General features: G+C 64.9%; 1 protein-coding gene across 7 annotated transcripts in view; it reads left to right on the plus strand.

Moving 5' to 3' along the window:
• Positions 1-20,942, plus strand: part of RAP1GAP2 (RAP1 GTPase activating protein 2) — a 70,807-nt gene that overhangs the window by 15,487 nt on the left and 34,378 nt on the right. For 6 of the 7 annotated variants that reach the window (XM_075439936.1, XM_075439937.1, XM_075439938.1 and 3 more), the window contains one exon: positions 3,950-3,985. In XM_075439936.1, coding sequence (XP_075296051.1) covers positions 3,950-3,985 — 36 coding nt within the window. Of the gene's footprint in view, positions 1-3,949; positions 3,986-6,393; positions 6,556-20,942 lie in introns of those variants that run through there. The other variant, XM_075439943.1, reaches the window with a different exon arrangement.

Raw genomic sequence — 20,942 nt, forward strand, 5'->3', positions numbered from 1 at the left:
GCCGCCCGGGGAGGGGGACCTGTGCATGGCCACCAGTGACCCTCCGCAGCGGGACCCGGTGGGCGGCCGGGCTGGCAGGCCAGCGCCGTGGCACGATGCTTGCGGGCGACGCTGCGCCCGTGGCTCAGCCGTGACGCCCTCGCTGCCCGCGCAGCGCAGCCCGCGGCTCCTGCCGGTAGGAGAAAGGCGACATTTGCAGCGTGAGGTTGTGAAAAGCCTGAGGCCACAAAAGAAAAAAAAAAAGAAAAAAGGAAATGACTTTTTTCTGGTGTTTGTGTGTGCGCGTGTGCATGCGCCTCTGCGCTCGGGGCAGCTGCCGGGAAGTGCCAGGGTCCCCCCGCCCTGGCAGCAGCGCCCGCCGCGGCTGCGCTGCGTGGGGCTGGCAGGCGGGCGCTGCCGGCCGCGTCGCCGCGTCCCCATGGCCGGAGCGCCCTGGCAGCACCGAGCTGCCACCATGTTCCAGAGAAAGCGCAGCGTCTCCTTCGGCGGCTACGGCTGGTGGGTGCCTCTCCTTTCCGTCCCCCTTGGCTACCGGGAGCGCGGCGCTGCGCGAGGGGCTTCTCCCACCGCGGCTTCCACGGGGAACGGTGCCCTCGGGCAGAGCCTTCCTGCTGCCTCGGGCCAGCGGCAGCCCGGGGGTCGGGAAGGGCGTTCTTCCCCCGGTGCCCGCAGCGGGCGGGTGCTGCCGTGCCCTGCCGAAGCCCCTCGCGAGCCCCACGGGTGCCAAGCGGCAAGGGGACCTCCCGAGGGCTCGTGGTGGGCTGCCACGGGCATGTCACCTGCGAGAGCATCCTGTGGCTCTCCCCCTGCTCCTTTCGCTGCCGAGGACGCGCTGCCGGCTCCTGCTCTGCCCGGGCAGCGGGGCTCGCAGCCGCGCGGCACGTGCGGCGAGGTCTCGCCTGGCTCGTGGCCGGTTCCCACGGCTCTCCGTGCCTCCCCACGCCGTCCCTGCACCACGGCCGCCTGCGCCCTGGGCTCCGCGGGACCGTTCGCTGCTCGTGTCCCTGCCCCTCGAGGCGTGAGGGTCTACAGGGAAATGGTTTTTGAGAAAATGGCACTGTCCTCCCTCTGCCCTTCCGCCGGTTTCCCGGTCTCTGAGGTGTTCTGTGCCCGTTCCCGGTCCGTGCTGTGTGGCTGTGATGGGGCCGTGGGAATTGACGGCCGCTTCGGGAGTTCTGTGATGGTTTTGCTGCTTGGCCCCGGGGCCGCGGGTCGCTCTGCCGTCCCCTCCCCGTGCCGCTGGGGCTGGGCGGCCGGGGGCTCTGGAGCGTGCTGGGGGGCTTGGAGCTGCTTGAAACCTGCTGGGGAAACGCTGAGGGGGCTCTGGGAGGGCCGGGGACCCCTGGAGGGTTTCGGCCAAGTCTCCCGGGCAGGGCAGCGCACGCCTCGCTGAAGCTTTGGGCTCAGCTGGATTTTTTTCTTTCTCTTCACATAAAAATGGGAAGGAAGCACTCCGATAAACTGCTGCACAGAGGAGTTTTGTGAAACGCGGGCGCGTTTTGCAGCAGCGAGGAATCGCGGCTCTTGGGCGGCTTTGCCCAGCGGCTGCCGTTGGGAGCCGTGGCTCGGGGGTCCCGACCACGCCGGGGGCACCCCGGGCGCTGCGACGGAGCCGAGCCGTCACCCCCTGGCAAGGGCCTCCGGGGCCTTCTGGGCCTGGTGCCGTTCGTTTCCCTCGGCCCCGGGGGGCTGCAGGGGGAGGACAGCAAGGCGACGGTGAGCTGGGGGTCGCGCAGAAGCGGGGCCTGGGGGCCGCTGTTGGGGGGCTGTGCCCTGCCGCAGGCCGGCTGGGGGAAGCGGGGGGAGCGGGGCGAGGGCTTTGCTTCGAACGCCAGCGTCGGTGTCCGCACGGCGAGGAGGACGGGACGGGATGGGGGTCTCCCACGGGGGTCTCTCTCCCACGCGGGGCCGGCCAGCCGCTCCCGGGGGTCCCCGGGGGAAGACGCCCCTCGGAGCCGCATCCCCCCCCCCGGCAGCACCAGGCGCAGCCGGGCAGACCCTTCCGGGGGAGGAGGGGGGGAGAGGGGGGGACCGGCCCCGGCCCGCGCCCGCCTCTGCCCGCGGCCGCCGCGCCCTTCCTGCGGGCACCGCCCCGCCACCGCTTCCCGGCCCTGCTGTCACTGCTGTCACTGCTGTCACTGCTGTCCCTGCTGCTGCTGTCACTGCTGTCACTGCTGTCCCTGTTGTCCCTGCTGCTGCCGGCCCTGCTGCCGCCGCTGCTGTCCCTGCTGTCACTCCCGGCCCAGAGCCGCTCCCCCGGGCGGTGCGGAGCCCCTGCCCCGGCCCCGGCCCGGCCCCTCCTGGCTCCCCGTGCCCACCGACCGGTGCGGGTCCCAGCGACCGGTGCGGGTCCCGGCCCCCGGCTGGCGCCGGCTCTGCCAACCCCGGGCGCTGCGCTTGGCGGCGGGGGGGGACGGGACCCCCCTTCGGTGCGGTGTTGGGGCCGGGGGAGGGCCGGGACCCCCCTTCGGTGCGGTGCCGGGGCCACGGAACCCAGGGCCGTGCCGGGGCAGGCAGCGGGGAGGCTGGGCTGGGGGAGGGGGGGTTTCGCTTGGCCCCCCCGCGGGAGGGGCGCAGGGCAGGGCCCGCCGGGGCGGCTCGGGCAGCTCCGTGGAGCTGCGGCTGCGGTTTCCCTGGCGGGGGGGGTTCGTTCTTGTGCGTTGCCTTTTTTATTTTTTTTGGCCCTTTTTTTTTCCGCCCCGAGAGGCCCAGTAACGGCAGCCGGCTTTCCTCATGCGGCACGGGGGAGGGGGGGTCCCGCCGGGCAGCTCCAGCCCCGCAGCCCCGGCCCCGCGCTGTCCCCGCCGCTCGCTGCCGCGCTCACACCCGCAGCTCCGCGGTGTTGCGGCCCCCGGGTGCGGGGGGGGACGGGGGGTGCGTGAGCCGGGGCTCCCCGGGGTGCGGGGGGGGACCCGCGTGCCGGGGTGCGGAGTGCGGGGCTCGGGGGGGGGGGTACAGCCGCGGGTGGGGGGGAAGCTGCGTGTCTGCAGCCTCGCCGCATCCTCTGGGATCGCGGTGCAGAACCACTGGGTTTGGGGGTTTTTGGCGTTTCGTGGCGTTCCGGGATGTGGAGCTTACTCCTCGTGGCAGATAACAGAGCGTTTGCAGTGACTGCCAAAAGACATCGTTTTGCATTGTGAGACATTACTATAATTTGCATTAATTAACATTAATATGACTTTATCTGCAATGTTTCTGTGGAGATGGGCGCTCATTAACGGTGCCAAATAAAGAAGTTGGGTGGCTGGGGCTGCCGGGCCCATGCGAGCCGGCCGGGAGCGATGGGGCTGCTCTGCACTGCCCATGTCCAGCGCTCCCGGGGCGGCTGCGGGCGGCGGGGGGGAAGCAAGGGGGCACCTGGGCGGCTGGTGCCGGGTGGGGATGTGCAGCCCTGCGGGGACGAGCCCTCGCTCCCGCTGCGAGGCAGCCACCGGCCGGGTACGGGAATCCCGCGCCTCGGAGGGTCCCGGTTCCTGCCCGTCGCACCGGGCGTCCCGTCAGGCTGCGGGGTCCGGTTTGCGGGGTTTGGTGTGGTCTTCCCAGCGCGTCAGGTCTGTCACGGCTCTGTCGTCTTTAGGTACGTGTTCTGTGGGAGACATGGACCAGCGCCTTGGAGAGAGCTGGGACGCGGACAGCGTCCTGCTCTGGTGCCCAGTTCAGCTCTGGCGTTTCGGGTGCGGAGGCCGTAGTTCTCCACTGGTCACCACCAGGAAATCACTGGGGAGATTTTGTTTTGCTTGCTGCCAGGCTTCCCTTTGGGCTAAATTCTGTTTGATTTTGTTTTCTGGTCAAGTCCTTCTGTTCTGACCGTTGTGTCAGCCAGCCCGATGGCACCTCGGAAGGCGATGGTGGGGCCAGGTCCGCCAGCAGCCGCCGGTCCCCAGGTCGGGAGCAGGGACAGCCCTTCTGTCTGCGCCCGCAGTAACGCGCTCCTCTGCTTTCTCCCCAGGATCGACAAGACGATGCTCGCCAGCCTGAAGATCAAGTGAGTACTGTGCTTTTCTCTCGTGTAAAGTAATGTCCCCGTGAGATACGCGGTGCCGAGAGGTGGCTTTGTGCGTGGGGGCTGCTTGCTTGGTAGCTGGGCTGCCTCCCCGGTTCCAGCTCTGCCGTGGCAGGCTGGCCGTACCTACCTGCTCTGGAGACGCGTTTGTGCGTGCCCCGCAGCCGGTTCTCCTGTCAAGTCCAAGGTGGTTCAGGCCCTGGGCGGTTATAAACACAATCGCTGCGTGACCAGTGGGTTAAGGCACGCGCGTGCGACTCACGGGGCACCAGCTCTGCCTTGGGAGGAATGGGGTGGGAATCGGCAGGACGGGCCACCACCGAGCTGCTGGCTGTAAATTCGGTGAAGCCTGGAGGGTTTTTGGTTTTGGGTCTTGCAGCCTGAAAGGGGGTGGGTGTCAGTGGGGTAGTGGGTGGCTGTGCTTGTTCCCCAGCTCCTGCTCCCGTGCAGCTGGGGGGGCTCTGGGCCTTGCTCTGGAGGGGGCAGAGATGCTCTTGGGGCCCAGGAGGGTCCGTGAGCTGGTGGTGTTGCTTGGTGGGTCTGCCCCGGGTTTGCCACGGACTTGCTGAAAGCTGGCGGCGTGGGCTGCGTGGCTCCTGGCGAAGCAGCTGCTGGGCCAGATCCTGCTCGGTGACGGAGCGAGGTGTGCGGGACCACCGCCCTTGCTGGAAAATGTTATCAGCTGGATGGGGAAGGGCAAGCGAGAAGTGGCTGGGAACGGTGGTAGCGACGCTCTCTGTTCTCCCGACGCTCGCGGCTCTCTGGGACCTGCCGCCCGTTCCCAATGGGCCCTGTCCTCCCGGCTGCGCACCCGGGGCACCGATCCCTTCCCTCCCGCCGCGGTGCATCCTCCCCTCTCCCCGGTTTCCAGGTGAGCTCCCGAGTCGGGGGTTTTCCATCGCAAGCACACAGGCGGCCCCGGCGCTATCAGCGTAACCGGTGCGAATACAGAAATATTCCAGCCAAGCCTCCCTTGAGCGCAGGGTAATGTGTATGGGTAATGGCTCATGCGGTTTCCCTCTGTAATCATTACTTGTGCAAATTATTCATTAATGGAAAAGTATACAGAAAGCCTTGGGGGAACCTGCTGCCTGAACGAGCCTGCGAGTGCCCGCTGTAAACAGCACAACAGAAACGCTGTTGCTGTGCTTGTTGCTCAGGTTTTTGCTGAACTAATGAGAAGTTTAAATCAATGTTTACCACTTTGCGGAGTGGGGGGAGATCTCAGCAGACTTTCCTTTTCCCGTGGAGCTGGGAAGGATTTCACTGCTCCTTGCACGCTGCCGTACGTGGTGCCCTGGTTTTGTTTCGGGGCCCGTGTGCAGTTCTGCAGCAGAAATACCGTTTAACCTCCTTTCCTCGCTATGCCGGGCAGCGAGTGCCGAGGGGCACGCTGCCGTGCTCCTGCTGGGGCCACACCGCTCGCTCCCTCCCTCCTTCCCCGGCCAGCGGAGGGGGTTTGCTCGGGGCATTCGGTGAGCATCCACTGGAGCTGTTTCAGCTGTGCTATTTGCGGCTAATGCCTGCCACAGCCTCATGACGCTTCTGGTTTGTGGACAGATGGCTTCCTTAAATGGTTCTGTAATTGGGGTTGAGCCAGAGTCACATTAGATAATTGTAAAAGCTTTTAAAATTAAAAAAAAAAGGTACTGAAAAAATAGTTTTGGTTTTCTACCGCCCTCTTCTTATTGCTGCAGACTTCTGGCTCGGGCAACAGGCGTAGGCGGTTTTCTTCGCTGTGTAACTTCTTAACAAAAAGACCAGCTGCTTTCTGCAAGCCAAGGAGCGCTTCCCGAAGCCTTGTGCGTCAATATTGACTCGCAGAAACCTGGCAGGGCAGGAACAGCGCGCGGTGCTCCAAGCTTTCGGCCGCAGAGGGGGTCCCAGCGCGGCTGGGGGGCTGCAGGAGCCCCCGCCTGAGCCGGCCTCTCGCACGCAGGCTGGGGGCTGTTTTCTGAGGCAGCGTCGAGCCCCTCCGTGCCAGGGGAGCGAGGTGGAGGGGAGCAGTGGGCTGCGTGTCCCAGCCGGCTCTCGGGGGCGAGAGCGAAGGCTGGGTCCTGCACAAAGCCGATGCTGGTGAAGCCGCGTGCGGCGGTGGGAGGGTGCGAGCGAGACCCCGGGCTGCGGGACTCTCCCCTGCCTCCTCCTCCTCCTCCTCCTGCTGCTGCTTGTGTCGTTCGTGGCAATAAACTCGCACACGCGGGCGGCACCAGAGCATCAAAGCGGTTCTCCCTCGGTCTGTCCCTCCTTTTTCTTTTTTAATTTGGGTTTCATTAGTTCCTATGGTAACCATGAATATGTCTGAGGGACTCGGAGCTGGAGAGAATGAGTAGACGTTGCGGAGTGGGAGTGTCGGAGGAGAGGCGATGGATGGGGAGCCCCGGCGTGGCGGTCGGGGGCTCGGCTGGCCTGCTCCGGTGACGGGCAGCGCGGGGAGGCTCCGGGGCCGCAGCCGGGAGGGGAAGGTGCTGCAGAGGACCCAGCATCCCCGGGCAGCTGCTGCTGAACGGCCGCGTTCGCTGCTCAGCCTGCGGAATGCCTAGGAAGCTGCGGTGAGTGTGGGTCTGGCTCTGCCTCTGGGAGCTGTGCCCGTGCCCTGCCAGGGCAGAGGAGCCCGAAAGCGTCGGCTCTGCAGCGGGAAGCTCGTGTGCCCGGTCCCACCGCTGCGGGATCAAACGTGCGGCTGGCTACGGGCCGTCCCTGGCTCTCAGGAGCCGTTGCGCTGGGGCAGGACAGAGCTGAGTTTCTGGCTGCTGAGGGGAGCTGTGGGCACGCTCCCACCTCGCGGGGCTGGGGCTGCTCTTGGGAGGTCCTGCAAAGTGCCCGGAGACTGTGTGGAGGGTGGAAAGTCTGGGAGAGGTCTTGGACATGCTCTCCTTACTGGTTTGGGGGGGGCATGACCCCGGGGTGGGAGCAGGAGGTGGTGCTGGGGGGCTCGGGTGCTGGGAGAGGGGCCAGGGCTGCTGACAGCCGCTGGGACCAGGGCCAGCCCAGGGGTGCTGGAGATGGAGACCGAGGCGCGCTCTGTCTTGGGGAAGTCCTTGTGCTGGGGACGCTGGAGGTGGGAAGGTGCGAAGGGAATGAACCCATGGGGACCTTCCTCTGATGGGGACCTTCGGGCTCCTCGGGAGTGAGCTAGTCGGGTGATGTCCCGCCTGGGAAGTGAGCCAGCCCTTTGGCTGCTGACGGCTCCTCAGCCCTCTCGCCCCGGCTATTTTCTCTTTCGTATCACCAGTGGGATGTACTGAGAAACCACAGAGTATTTAAAAGAAAAAAAAAATCAATAAAAATGAAGTCCTTCCTTCGGGCAAAGAGTCACCTCTGGCTTTAGCCATAATTATAAAGCAAAAACAGCGATGAAATAATCATGTCTCTGTGGAACAGCGGAGCCTTGTACACGAATTACTGCGAGTCAGTGTGTGTACAGCTAAAATTCACACGGAAGAGCACGTGATGCTCGTCAGGTGGTGGGAATGGTGGTGGGAGACAAAGGTGGGAAGAGATGAAAGGTGTACTTGCCCTTCGTAAAACAAGCTGTGTCCGGGCTTGAGGCGCTTGAATGTTTGATGGGCCGGAGCCAAGTTAACGGGAAGATGTGGGAATGATTTAACTTCTTGGCGGTGGCTGCGCTGACTGCTGCGGTGATCTCAGAGGTTTGTGCTGAGGTCCTCTCAGGACAAGGTCTGGAGAGCAGACTGTGTCTAAGTCGATTCCTTAGGCTTGATTGCCACCTTTGAAAATGGGTAATTGCCTGCAGATGTATGTTTTGGAATTACACTTCACCTGTAGTGGGGGGTGTGTGACGCTGCAAGGAAAACGCTACCGAAGCAACAGCAAGGCAGCGGTCAGCAGCCGTCTGCAGCGGGCAGGGGGGCGGGCGGGCTCCTGGCTTGGCCTGGTTTGGTTTGTAAGTGCTTCCCTCGGACCCTCCGAGCCGGCCGGAGGAGCCGCAGGCGGTCGCCTCGGCTGCGGAGCAGAGATGGGAGAGGAGATCGGAGCGTGCGGGGCCGGGGCGCGAAGGCGGCCCTGGGATGTGGAGCAAGGTTTCGAGGGTGCCAGCGCCTTCTGCTCTGCCTGCGGATGCTGCTCCTCGTCCCCTTCCCCGGTGTCACTGCCCGCGTCCGCCAGCCCGGGCTGGAGCTGTGCCGTGTGGGGTGTGCGGAGCAGCCCAGCTGCCGGCCGGGGCGAGGGGACCGTGCCGGGGGGCTGGGGGGCACAGCAGGGCACGGCCGAGCACTGGGCAGTGTCTGACTGGGCTTGGGCACGGGAGCGTTAGTCGGGCTTGGTCCTGGGGTCAGCTCACCCTGGTCCTGGGGGTCAGCTCTCCCTGGTCCCGGGGGTCAGCTCAGCCTGGTCCCGGGGGTCAGCTCAGCCTGGTCCGGGGCTCAGCTCAGCCTGGTCCTGGGGGTCAGCTCAGCCTGGTCCCGGGGGTCAGCTCAGCCTGGTCCTGGGGGTCAGCTCAGCCTGGTCCGGGGCTCAGCTCACCCTGGTCCTGGGGGTCAGCTCTCCCTGGTCCTGGGGGTCAGCTCACCCAGTCCCGGGGGTCAGCTCACCCTGGCTGGGCGAAGGCGAAGCTCCTGCCTTGGGTGCCCGCTGCAGATGGCCGGTGGGCGCCGGGGCTGCCCCGGGGCCGGTGCCAGTGCCGGTCCCGCAGCCGAGCCCCGCGCCAGGTCGGTGGTGTCTGGGGGTTCGCCAGAGCCCCGCTGACCGCGGGTTCGAGCCCCGGCGCGGCGCGGGCGGTGCGGGCCGACGCTCCTCTCTGCGGGGGGGACGGGGTCGTTCGCGGCGGCCTGTCCCGGAGCGGCGGGGCTGGCAGCGCGGGTGCGAAGGGGCTGGGGGCGGCGGGGCCGGCCCGGGGCCGCTCCCGGGGCCGCTCCCGGTGCCGCTCCCGGGCGTGCCGGCAGTCGGCAGCCGAGCGCCGGGCTCGGGTCCCCGGCGTGCGGGGGGAGCGGGGGGTGCGGGGGCCCTGCTGCTGCGGGCCGCGGGGCCGGCTTTGCTCCCCGCGGGGGGTCCTGCCTGGGGGGGTCCCACCCGGGGGTCCCGCCTGGGGTCCCACCGGGGTCTCTCCCGGGGTCCCGCCCGGGGTCCTGCGCAGCGCTGCGCCCTGGGGACCCCCGCAGCGGTGCGTGGTCGCTGCACCCCGGCACGCCTGCCCATCCCCGGGCTGGGGAGGCCGAGGCGGGGGTCGGCAGTCCAAACGGAGGTAAAACGGTAAAAGTAGCGGAACGGGGGGAAAGCGGGGCCGTGCGTCTGGGGGCTCCAGCGGGTCGTCAGCCAGCTCTCGCTGCCGCCGCGTTATTTGCTTTCTATGCGAGGAAATTAGTCCGTCAGCCGTGGTTCTGTTGCCAGCTCGGGGTCCGCTGGCCCGTGGGCGAGCAGGTCAGCCCTGCGCCGTGGCCCAGCCGGGGCTGCGATGGGTCCCCGTGCCGGGCGGGTGGGCGCAGGGCTGCCCACCGAGCCCCGGCCGCAGCCTGGCTGCGGTGCTGGCGCCCGGGGCACGCAGCGCTGGGCTGAGCGGGTCCCGCCGCCCCGGGAAGGGCCCGTCCCAGCCCCGGCCACTTCTCTGAAACCTGGGCTTTGCCCTCGCAGCAGCGCTGGCTGCAGCCTGAGATAGGGACGGTCCCATCCCGCACAGCCGCAGCCCCGGGGCTCTGCCCTGCCCGGTCTGGGGGTGCAGAGATGCCCCGAAACGCCCTTTGCTGCCGCTGAGCCCCGCTGCCGGCCCTGCCGGCTCCTGGGGCCGTGAGAAGAGGGGCTGCCGGTGGGCAGCACTGCCGTCCGCCCCGGCCGTGGGGTGACCGCAGCAGGCGACGCTGGGGCTCACACCTGGTGTCCTTAGCTGGGACAGAAATGGATTTGGGGGTTTGTTTGGTTTCAGTGGTGGTTTTTTGGTGTCTCACTTTTGTGACGGAAGATGAGCCCAAGCAGGGTATGTGCCAGGACAGGTCTGCCTGTCTCTGCCCCTTGCCCTCCGGCACGCTTGGGGCTGAGGGGAAAGGCGTTCTCTGCACGGAGAGCTCATGCAGCACCAGGGTTTGGACATTGCAGCTGTGCCAGGGTGATTCGCCGGGCGGGGGTCCGTGGCTGGTGGAGCTCAAACAGCGCAGCATCCCGCTGACACCATGTTCACGTGCAGAACCACCCCCAAAATCACATCTGTTTTCTAGAGGGGGCAAAACAGCCTGGGAGATGGGAGCCTTGATGATAGCCTGTTTTCTTTGTGGACAGAAATGACTTCCAGTGGGCACAAGTGCTGCTCCCTTTGCTGAGGCACCATACAATTTTAAGAAGAAAAATCGAGAAGGGTCTGAGGAGCTTTGGCCAGGTCTGGTTGAGCAGAGGCACAGCTCCCCCTGGTCCTCATGGCCTCAGCAGTGAGGGTGGGGCAGGGCCCCAAGAGCCCCCTGGGGCTGGGGACACAGACCCTCCATGTGCAGAGGGGAGCGGTTGGAGCCCCGAGGCCCCGCTGCCGCTTGGTACCCGCTGGCACACGGCACCGGTGGGAGAGGGCGAGCCGGAGGGGTCGGTCTGTGCTCATCGGCTCCCGGCGCTGCCGGGGTGCGTGCTGCACCAAGGTCCTCGGTGAGCAGCATGGCAGGGCCGCTCGCTCTGCGCGGCGTGGCGAAGCGCGGCGTGGCGAAGTGACAAACGAGGGGACGCCGGGGACAGGGTGCGGGGAGCGGGGCGCAGCCCAGCCGCGGTGCTCGCCCCGGGAGGTGAGCAGCAGCGGGGCCGCAGTCAGCCCTGCCTCGGCCAGCCCCCTGTGGGCTGGGGATTTGCAAAATCTAGCCGGTCGCAACGTCTCGCCGCTATCTGCGGCGAGCAGGCGGGCGCGCTTCCCTCTTCGTGGAAGGGCCGTTATCGCGCCCGCTGCCCCAGAGACACCCAGCCCCGCGCAGCATCCTTGCAGCGCGTTTCAGAGCCTGCCTGGGACAGAGGAAGCTTTCCCAGGAGCAGAAAGGTGCTGTCAGCTTGGAGGACTTGGGGGGTTTCAGCCATTTCATCCGGTAAGCCTTAACTATATAAAATTTTGGGGGAGGCTGGGGGGTACTGGCACAGCTCCACTGGTGCTCCCGCCCTGGGAGACTTCCCTTGGTATTTGGCTAGACGCTTTCCTCTCAGTGTCTGCCGTCGATATTTGGGTTTATTTGGGGGTTTGTTACTGCAGAAACCCCAGCTATAGAGCGGAGGCAGCGGGCTGGGATCCGGCGGTACAAACGCCGCTTCCCGGTGACGTTGGAGGCGGCGCGGCGGCGCGTTCTGCTCGTGTGCTACCCGGTCCCATATGTTAAAATGTTGTTGTTGCTGTCAAAACAGCCTTCACAAATTTAAAGCTAGATTATCCACAATTACATCTGCCCAGAGGACTTTGCAACCCCACGTGGGTCTATTTTTAGCTCTGTTTCAGAACTAATAAACCGCGCTGGCTTATATATCTCTTTCCTCCCGTATTTATAGCCTGTCAAAACAGGCGCTGTTTGCAGACGAGGGGAAGGCGGCCGCCCGGCCTGCTGAAAGCAAACGCTGCGGTGAGGGGGGGAGCCCTGATGGCTGCAGCGATGGAGACAGCACCTGCCTGCACGGCGCGCTCCCCGACACCGGGCTGCGGGAGGACGGCGGGTCCCAGCTGCCGGTTCGGGGGGCTGTTGCCCGGCTCCGCGTGCCCGCGGGTCTCCCCTGGCCGTGGCCGTGCGGCCGCTCGCCGTCGGGCTGGCTGAGACGCGGGGAGCACCGGCAGCCCCGGCTCCGTGGAGCCCCGAGCAGGGCAGGGAGCACTGGCGCGGGAGCGCAGGCGCTGGGCCAAAGCCTGGGGTTTGTTCCTGACGATAATTTTGTTAATTACTGTACTGCTCCCGCTGGCTGTTGCCTTTCCTTCTAGTTGGCAGGGTCCTGGCTCCCTGATGGCAGCCGGCGCCGGTGAGCCCCGCGGTGCGGGAAGGTTCGGTGCTGGCAGGGCCTGTGGTCCCTGTCTGGAGCCGCCCCTCTCCAGCTCCGGTGTTTTATTTCCAGTGGGGCTTGCGATGCTGTTTTTGCGCTCGGTTAGCAAACACCAGCACCAGCGTGGGACCCGTGCGATACCCGAGAACCTCGCGTCTTCCAAAACCTGTTGTAGAAACCTGGCTCGTCTCAGAAGAGACGAGTAGAGGCTTGACAGGTACTTGAATAGGTCAGAGCTGCCTTACGAAGTCTCTGTGGAGACTCAAAGGTCACCCCTTTCAGACGCTGTCCTGTCTCGTTCCACTCAGATGTTAGCGATGTCGTGCCAGGGACTGCAACAGCTCCTTCCTCCTACAGACAATTTGGTGTTAATCCTCTCCAATTTGGAACACAGAGCTCGGTGTTCTCTTCCCTGAGATGACACAGGTTACGTAGCTTGGTGACGTGGGGGTGACAGCCAGCCATCCCAGCTGCGCCGGGGCTCGGAAGCGCGACAGGGTTCCCGTCAGGTCTCCACTGGAGCTCCAAAAACCCGGTGTAACCGTGCTGGCCAAGAGATTCACTCTTCTCTTGCACGTTAAGCTTGAGGACAAGGAGGTGTCCTGACAGGCAGGAGGATGAGAACGTGGTGCTAAGAGGTACAGGATCAGACCGGGGTCTGTGTCCGCTGCCTGAGGGTGCCAGCGCTCAGGGAAGGAGTGGGAAGCGGGACACGCAAGTCGTGTCCTTTCGCCTGAGATGCCAGTCCCCTGGCAGGCTCTCTGCAGCCCGGGCTGGCAGGACAGGAGGGCTTTCCTTTCGACCGTGTTTGTGCCGTTGCCCACGGCCGCGGCTGGACGTGGTCTCGGCGGCTGGCTGGACGTGCACGAGAGGCTGCTCTGACCAGGGCTCTCCCGTGCTGCTGCAGGCCCGTCTCATCCCGGAGAGCACAAGCAGCCGTCCGGAGACCCTACAGCAGTACGGGCAGCGTGCACGGGGAGCTGGGACGGAGCCCGTACCCCGCTGCCCAGCATCCCTCGGGCACGGGTGCCAGCAGCCAGCGGGAGCTCCTGCCCACGGGCGTTGTGCCCTCCGCTTCCCAGAGCCCCGGCACCCTTGATCCAGGTCTCTTCTTCCCGGTGGCTGATGAGGTTGCACAGCATGAGGTGATTTAACGAGGTAGATGACCATTTTCCTGCTAACAACCACATCATTTTCTATCTTTTTCCTCTGGAGCAAGAGGCAAGGAAAAAGCCGTAGAGCAATAGAAACCCATTTCTGAACGTGATTGACTTCGGCACGTTCTCTGTTGTACGGATGTGTCACTGAAATAATACCTGTGTTTTAGCTCCACGAATGACACGTCTCTGAACGCTGCCACGTCAAACAAGGTGGCAGAGGGAGATGGGTAACCGAGACGGCGGCGTCTCCGGGGGAGCCGGTGCGGGCTGCGGAGCTGCCGGTGCGCGGCGGCGGGCGCGTTGCTGCCGCAGCTGATGGGCACCCCTGGCAGCTCCCCGCCGCGCGTGGCGACGCGGGGTGCTGGTCCCCCCCCGAGGCTCCCGGCGGTGGGCAGCCTTTCTCCCCGGTCCGCGGTGCTGCCCGGGTGCGGGGCTGCTCCCGTGGGGCCGGGGAGCCCGTCACGCAGAGGCAGCTGCGATCCCTCCCCGTCACCACAACACCCAGCATCCAGGGCGATGGCGGCCTGGAGACCGCAGGAGGTTTTCCTGGGGGTCCCGTGGTGACAGATGGCAGTGCCAGGCTGGCTGCCCCCCGATAGGAGCCTGCGTGGGGTGGAGGGCAGCTCTCCCCAGAGCTTGGGCCCCAGCGAGCAGTCCCGGGGAGCCTGACCCTCTGCCCGAGCCCACCCTGCTCCTCCCCGCCTCTGCCTGGGGACCCTCCTTGCTCCCGCATCCCCGGCAGCGTCCTCGGGAAGGGGCATCGCGTGGCTGAGGTTGAAGTTGGGGCCGAATCCTGAGCTTGCCGGCTGGGTGCTGACGGCAGTTGATCGGAGTAACGGCTGCAGGGACGGTCTCTGTCGTGCGCGGGCAGCTGAGGAAGGACCGAGGGCGAGGGAGGGTGCTGGTGGTGCTGGAAGCGTTGGGCGTGCGGCTGATGTTTGTTTGCTGTGCATCCTGAATCTGGCTTTATTAGTGATGTTAATGATAAATGATGGCATTCAGCTCACTGATTTGCTAGTAAAATTCAAAGGGTCTGCTTGTGCTGTAAAGGCTTATTTCCTCTGCTGATTTGATCTAATTGAATTGAATGCTGAAATCTTGGAGCTCATCTCTTCAGAAAGCCTGCATTCACAGGGAAAAATACCCCAAATTATCAGGAATACAATTTCCACATAATTGTGCTGCTGTCATAGGCATGACTGCCCCGTGCTGTGTTTAACCACCAGAAGTGATGGAGGCACTCCAGGGAGCGAAGCGGGCAGGGGCTGCTGCGGCACCCGAGCCCCGGGGCTCCCTGCGTGCCCGCGGCCGCGGCGCGGACGCATCCTGCTGTCCCCTCTGTGCCGCTGCCCCGCTGCCCGGCCCTCGGCAGCTCGCTGTCTCCCCGTGCTGCTCTTGTCCTGTCCACAAAACGGCCCGGGTTCAGCACGGGGCTCGTCGGCCCCGTGACGTGCCGGGAGCCAGGGCCAGTGCTGCGCGGCTCCTCGGTGCTGAAGGGTGGGCCCGGCGCCAGAACACGACTCCTGCCGCGAAGTCCCCGATGCGCGTGGTGGGAAGGTGCTTTCTAAGAGCTGCTTATCAAGGCTGCGTCTCTCTGGAGGCTGCTGAAGGAGGAGCAGTTCCAAAAATACGGCCGTGAGAACCTATAGGTAGACGTATGGACACAAGTAGGTGGATGTCTGCAGACACGTAGGCAGGAGTGGATCCGTGTACCTTCTTGCATAAAGCAGACCCGCCTGTCCGAGCCCCCGGGGCTGTCAGGGGTGGTTTCTACCGAGCGTGGACCGGAGAGCTGAATGTTCCTGTCTGACCCCGGAGCGTTTGACCCGGAAAGCGCTGCCGCGGTGGCCCTGGACGCACGGCCGCGCGCAGCCGACGAGGGGTCCTGTGCAAGTCACGGTCAGGCTTCTGGTGGCTTCCCGGGGCTGGATGACCCCTCCCTGCCAGGGGCTGCTGCGGCCCCTCCGGCGGCGATGCCTGCGGCCGGTGACCCCCCGGAAAGGCGGGACGTGCACCTGGGCGACGCTTCCCCCCCGCGGGGCTGATTACGGGGCGGGGGGCACTCCTCGTGAGGCTTTGCTGCCCTGGTCGCCCGGAGGGGACGGGTGCGTCCCTGCCCTCGGCGGGAGCCGCGGTGCTGAGGGCTCGGGTTGGGTCGGCCGGTCGGCGTTCCGGTGCGTGGCCCGTGGGTGCCCGCTGCGTGCCCTGCGGCGCCCGGCCCGTGGTCCAGCCCTGCCCCCTCGCCGTGGGGAGCGCGGCCACCAGAAGAAGTGAGCGGGGGGATGATTTGGAGGTCACCTAATTAAAAGGCTGCGATTTCCAAGGCTGGTGGGGAGGATGAGAAGGACGCGGCACTGAGCGAGCGTGGCTGCTCACCGCTGTCTGGGGACGAGCTCCCAGCCGCGGGGCTGGCGGGTGCGGGGTGCGGGGCCCAGGGACGCGTGCCCGCGGCGTGGGGGCACGGCCGTGCTGGTGGCTGCCGCTGGCGGGACGGGCGCAGGCGGGACCCGTGCTCCGCGTGGCAAATCCCAGCAGCTCTCGCGCCCGAGCAAGCAGCCGCTCGTTTGGCTCCCGCCAGCCTGCCACACGGGCAAATATTTGCCGCCCGCTTCTCTGGGCGGCTCAGCGGAGGGGGAAGGGAAGGGGCGGCGTGGGGGTGGCACGGCGGGCAGGTCCCGTGGCCCGGCCCCGCTGTCACCAGTGCGCAGGTACGGGTCGCCTTTTGGGGTACAGGTAGCCGTGCTGTGGCATCCACTTTCAGTCTTTTGTGCTCTCAGTTTAATTTCAGCGTGATAATGCAAATCCATGTTTTATCGCTGCGCCAACGCGGAGATGTCTTTGTGCTCTGCGTGCTGCTGGGATGCACGGCAGCGTCTGAGGGCCACCGGGAGCACCCCTGCAGGAGCGTCCTGCTGGGCTCCGTGGCCAAACCCCTCTCCCTTCCAGCCTGCTCCGTGCTGGCCCTCGGCCCACAGAGAGCTGCGCCTGATCCCCAGTTTTCCACCCGTTCTTGATGTCTCGGTTTGGGTGCTCTGACACCGGGCCGGGGCGCGCAGGGAGGAGGTGCTGCCAGGACCTGCGTCCTCCTCCGGTCGCCCAGACAGGGCTGCGTAGCTTGTCAGGGCCGGGACCTCTGCAGGCGGCGGTGGCAGGCGCTGATGGCACTGGGAGGTGTGGGCTCACCTCTGCCGAGGACAGGGAGCGAACAGGGGAGCAGGGAGGGCTGAGCCTCTCGGTTCCCACAGGGGAGCGATTTGCACCCCCATGGCTTAATCGAGTTGGGGCTCAGCTCCTGCCACGTCTGCGTGCACCGGGAGCGGCAGCGGCACGGGCAGGGGGGCTGGCAGAGGCGGACCCGTGGCTGCCCACCCCGGGGCACCAGGATCCCACCGGGGAAGCCGTGTCCCCCACCAAGGGGGATTTGCCCCGAGACCCCCTGCTCTCGCACGTGCTGGTGACGGCAGGGGAGCAGCCGGGCGCGGGGATGTCGGGCAGCCAGGAACGCGGTTCCCCGTAGGGAAGCATGGATGCTGTGGTCCTTTGAGGGCTTGGCCCGCTGGCTGTGCCTTTTTGTAGTGTTTTTAGATTTGTTTTTCGTACCAGTGCCTGCTGTGAGGTGTTGAGAGGCGCTTTCGGCGCTGCTGCCCGCTCCGCTCGCCCTGCTGCTGTGCAAACACAGCCAGGGGACGTCACGAGGGAAACGGCGGCTTGTGCTTGGGTGTCAGGAGGATGGGGCCAAGCTCTTTTCAGTGGTGCCCAGTGACAGGACAAGGGGCAATGGGCACAAACTGAGGCACAGGAAGTTCCGTCTGAACATGAGGAAGAACTTCTTCCCTCTGAGGGTGACGGAGCCCTGGCCCAGGCTGCCCAGGGAGGCTGTGGAGTCTCCTTCTCTGGAGATTTTCAAGCCCCGCCTGGACAAGGTCCTGTGCAGCCTGCTCTGGGTGACCCTGCTTGGGCAGGGGGGTTGGACTAGATGACCCACAGAGGTCCCTTCCAACCCCTACTATTCTGTGATTCTGTGATTCTGTGATTCTGCAGAGGGTGCAGCCGAAACGGGGCCCGGCGCCTGCTAAGCCCCTGAGCATTTTTAGGTCATTTTTACGATCGCGTTACATACTGATGTCTCTTCTCCCTAAGCCTCTCTAACCACAGAGCGGGTGCCCACATGCACCCGCGCCGCGCGCTGCTCATCCCGGCTCCTGGCTGCTCCCAGCCCTGACGGGTGCCGTCCCCGCAGTGCTGCTGGCCCTCAGACCCTGCGCCGCGCTGCTGAGGGGCCGGCTCGCTGGTCAGGGGCCGCAGCGCCCGCCTGAGCCGTGGCTCCCGCCGCAGCGAGAGTTCGCTCATGATGAATCTTTGTTCTTTGGTTGCAGCTTTGGTTGCTTTCCCTGCTCGTTTCCTGGGAAGGCGCCGGGGAGGTGAAACATCACGGGCCTCGCGCGGCCCCGGGTCAGGCAGAAGGTCGATGCCTGTGTGCACTTGTGGTGGGGACGGGCTCTGGAGGGGGCACAAGCCCACTGCATTGGCAGATAAATTCCTTTTCTGCACGTCAGCGCTGTGCAGGACGCTGCGCAGGAGCCGCGTCACGAGGCTCGGCGTCGCGGCGCGGTGCGAAGCCTTGCTGGCTGTGCCGGGTGGAGCGGCGCGGGCTGGCTCTGCCCCTGCCCTGGCACACGCCAGTCCCTCTCCCGACCACCCTGAGGTGACGAGGTGCTGTGGTGGCTGCTGGTGCGTCGCCCGCGTCTCGCACCGTCCCACGGGAGATGGAACTTGCTGTGTTCTGTCTCTGCACGGCCTGCCTGGAGGAGCCAGCTTCGCGATGTCTTGCTGTTTTCTCTACGTCTTTCTGACAGAAGCCATAAAATAAATCCCGAATGACACTGTTTAGGGCTAGAAGGAACATAATCTAAAGCTCTGTGCTCGTGATACTTCTCTTAAGACTGGTGGCACTCTGATCCTCTCCCTGCAGCGCTGTCTGAAACGCCGTGATCGCTTTCTCCCCAGTCTGCAAGCTCCCAAATCCTTTTCTTCCTATGCCAGGGAAGCTGGAATGCGCCTGCTCCTCTGCCGAGAACCCGTTACTATTTTTGCCTTTCGGTCGAAGCTCCTTAGGCTCCTTTTCTTCCTCTCCGGGCACTGCAGTGCCCGGCGCTGGCGTGGCTGCCCCGTCCCTGCCCTCCCACCTGGGCAGTGCGGGCGCCGGGGTCGGGGGAAGCCCCCGCGGGGGTCTCCAGGCGGGTGCTTGGGGTGGTGGGGAGGGGACGGGTCCCTGGGCAGAGCCCTCGGAGCCACGTTGCTGCGGGGACGCGCTGGCCGTGCCTCCCACCCGGCCGTGGCGAGTGCCTGGCACAGCTCCTGTGTTTCTGGCTCCGTCCCTCGTGAGCGAGGGAACCAGAAATATCTCCCGCACAGGGAGGTTCGGAGGGCGGCGGGGACCGATCCGGTGCCGTCTGGCGAGGCAGCGCCGCGGCTCCGGCCGGAGAAGCCCTGAGTCACGGGAGCCGGGCTCGGCTGCGCCCGCTGCTCAGGTGTGAGCAATGGGGCCGGGGGCTGCCGGGGGGGAACGCACCCCTGGGCAGCTCGGGAGGGTGGAGGGGCTGCTCACCGAGGGGTGATTTAACCTCACTGCAGCACCAGCACAACAGCCAAGCTTACGCCATAAATATACGGCTTCCTAAGAATATGAAGATTCGGTAATCTGGGGGATGAAGGCTTGATGTTGTCACAGTCTGGTGTTTTCAGATCCTTCTTCCTTAGCAGAGTGCCCAGAAGAAAATGCCAGGCTTTGCATAAATGAGCCAGCCACTCAGGTGATTTATTAATCGTGGCGTGTAATTGTCCTAACCTGCCGTGCGCTCTCGCCAGCCCCTCGGGACCCCGCTTCCTAGTCGGCTGCAAAACCATTTTCTCTAAAGTGAAGGCATTAGGGCAATTTTAAAGAGATATTTATTTCTTCATAAAGCAGGGGCAGCTGCTTAACTCTGAGGTTATTTAGTCACTGCAGTGATAATACTGAATTTTTAAAGGGAAGATGGAGCCTGAGGAGCCCAGAAGCGCTGGCAGGGGGAGGGAGGGAGGGAGGGAGCTCCGCGGTCTCTGGTCCAGGCTCCATTGCAGAACGGGCTGCTCCCACCGAGGTCAGCTCGGCCACGGCTCCCTCCAGCCGAGCTTGGGAAACCTCCGTGGATGGGGAGCTGGCAGCCCCCCCGGCCCTCCTCCAGGCCCACCCAGCCTCCTCGGCTTCCCTCAGTTCAGTCTAAGCCTCTCAGGCTGCAGCTCTCTCTCTTACATCTTTGGCACATCTGTGGGGACACCAGCCGGAGGGCTTTCACGGGTGCCGGCCCCGGTGGGGCGTCCCCCTCGCAAACCCTCAGGGAGGTGATGCTCTGGTGGTGTCACTGCGGGAACCGGAGGTTGGCCGGAGTCCCCCAGCCCCGCGGAGCCGGGGCCGAGGCGTGGGGCTGGGGAGATGCTCTGCAGCGGTGTTTCTGTAGCCGACAAGGATCAGCTTGCCCCTTGCTGGGATCAGTTTGATGGGATTCTGTCCTGGAGAGGGTAAAGGCTGAGCTGGGGATGCACACCACGGCCGATGCGCTGCAGGAGCCGAGGAGACCTGGCTCTGCCCCGGGTCAGGGTGCCCCAGCGACCCGTGGCACCGTGCCGGTGCTGGCCGTGCGGGGCAGCTCGCCGTGCGGGGCAGCTCGCCGTGCCACGCAGCCCACCGTGCCGCACAGCCCACCATGCCGGCCCTGCTCCCGCTCCTCCTGCCCTTGGCGAGCAGGGGTCCCGGCTGCGTGCGCGGCGTGCCGTCCCTGTGCGAGGGGGAGAGCAGCGGGCGCTGGGGTGGGCAGGGGCCGGGGTGTCCATGTGCGCTGGCCCTGCCACCCCCTCTGCCTCCCCAGGAGTCCCCGGCATTCTGCCCCAGCCCATCCTGGCGCATTTAGCAGATGGCAGAGCGTAAGAAACACTTCTCCTTCAAGAGCTCCCCTTCTGCAGGGAGCCGTCGCAGCCACCAGCCATGTCCTTGGGAGCAGGAGCTCCCTGGTGCCCCTTCACCTGTGTGTCCAGTGGCTGAGCGTCCAGACCTCCAGGAAACCCCACCGGCTCCTAGGGAGATGTGGCCGCCACCAGATGGGAGCTTCTCTGTGTGGGGTGGGGGCAGCCGAGGGGTCCGGCGTGTCCCTTGCAGCCATTTCTCGGCGCAGGAGGGGAGGCAGGTCCATGGCGTGGCTGCAGCCCCGGTGCTGAGCTCCCGCCCCGCCAGCCCTCCTCCAGCCCTCACCATTTATTATCTTGCCGTTGTCCTAGAAATTACAAATTAGCTGCAACAAAGTCCAGAAGAAATTGATTACCGCGCAGGCTCGTTTGCTGTGTTTGGGTGGAGAAGAAAACATGGCTGAGTGTGTCTGCTGAAAGTGATTCTCTATTTCCAAATACGAGAGAATTGAACATCTTTAAAGATCAATACAAAGCCACTTTGGCATAAAACAAGAGGAGATTAATACTTAACTTGTCTGGAAAAGAGGAAGAGAGACAGTGGAAGATGTCTCTGGAGAGAGACTCAATGAAATTCAAAGCTGCCTGTTTAATGTGAGAGGTAAAAGGTTTAAAATTAAAACCCCTCCCCCTCCATTAACTGGAAGCTAACGAGGTGCTGGAGAATTGGTATAATTTGGCAGGGAAATGGGTTTTAATTTCTTTTCTCTATTCTTTTTTTCTTTTTTCTGTGCCTGAGGAATTTGTCAGACTGATGATTTCTGCGTGAAAGGAGGGAGCCAGGTGTTTTCTGCAGGAACAGAGCGGTTTGCTGGCCCGACCGACCCTTCGGCGGCAGCGGG

The sequence above is a fragment of the Opisthocomus hoazin genome, chromosome 20, assembly GCF_030867145.1.
Source record: "Opisthocomus hoazin isolate bOpiHoa1 chromosome 20, bOpiHoa1.hap1, whole genome shotgun sequence".
NCBI classification, from domain to species: domain Eukaryota; kingdom Metazoa; phylum Chordata; class Aves; order Opisthocomiformes; family Opisthocomidae; genus Opisthocomus; species Opisthocomus hoazin.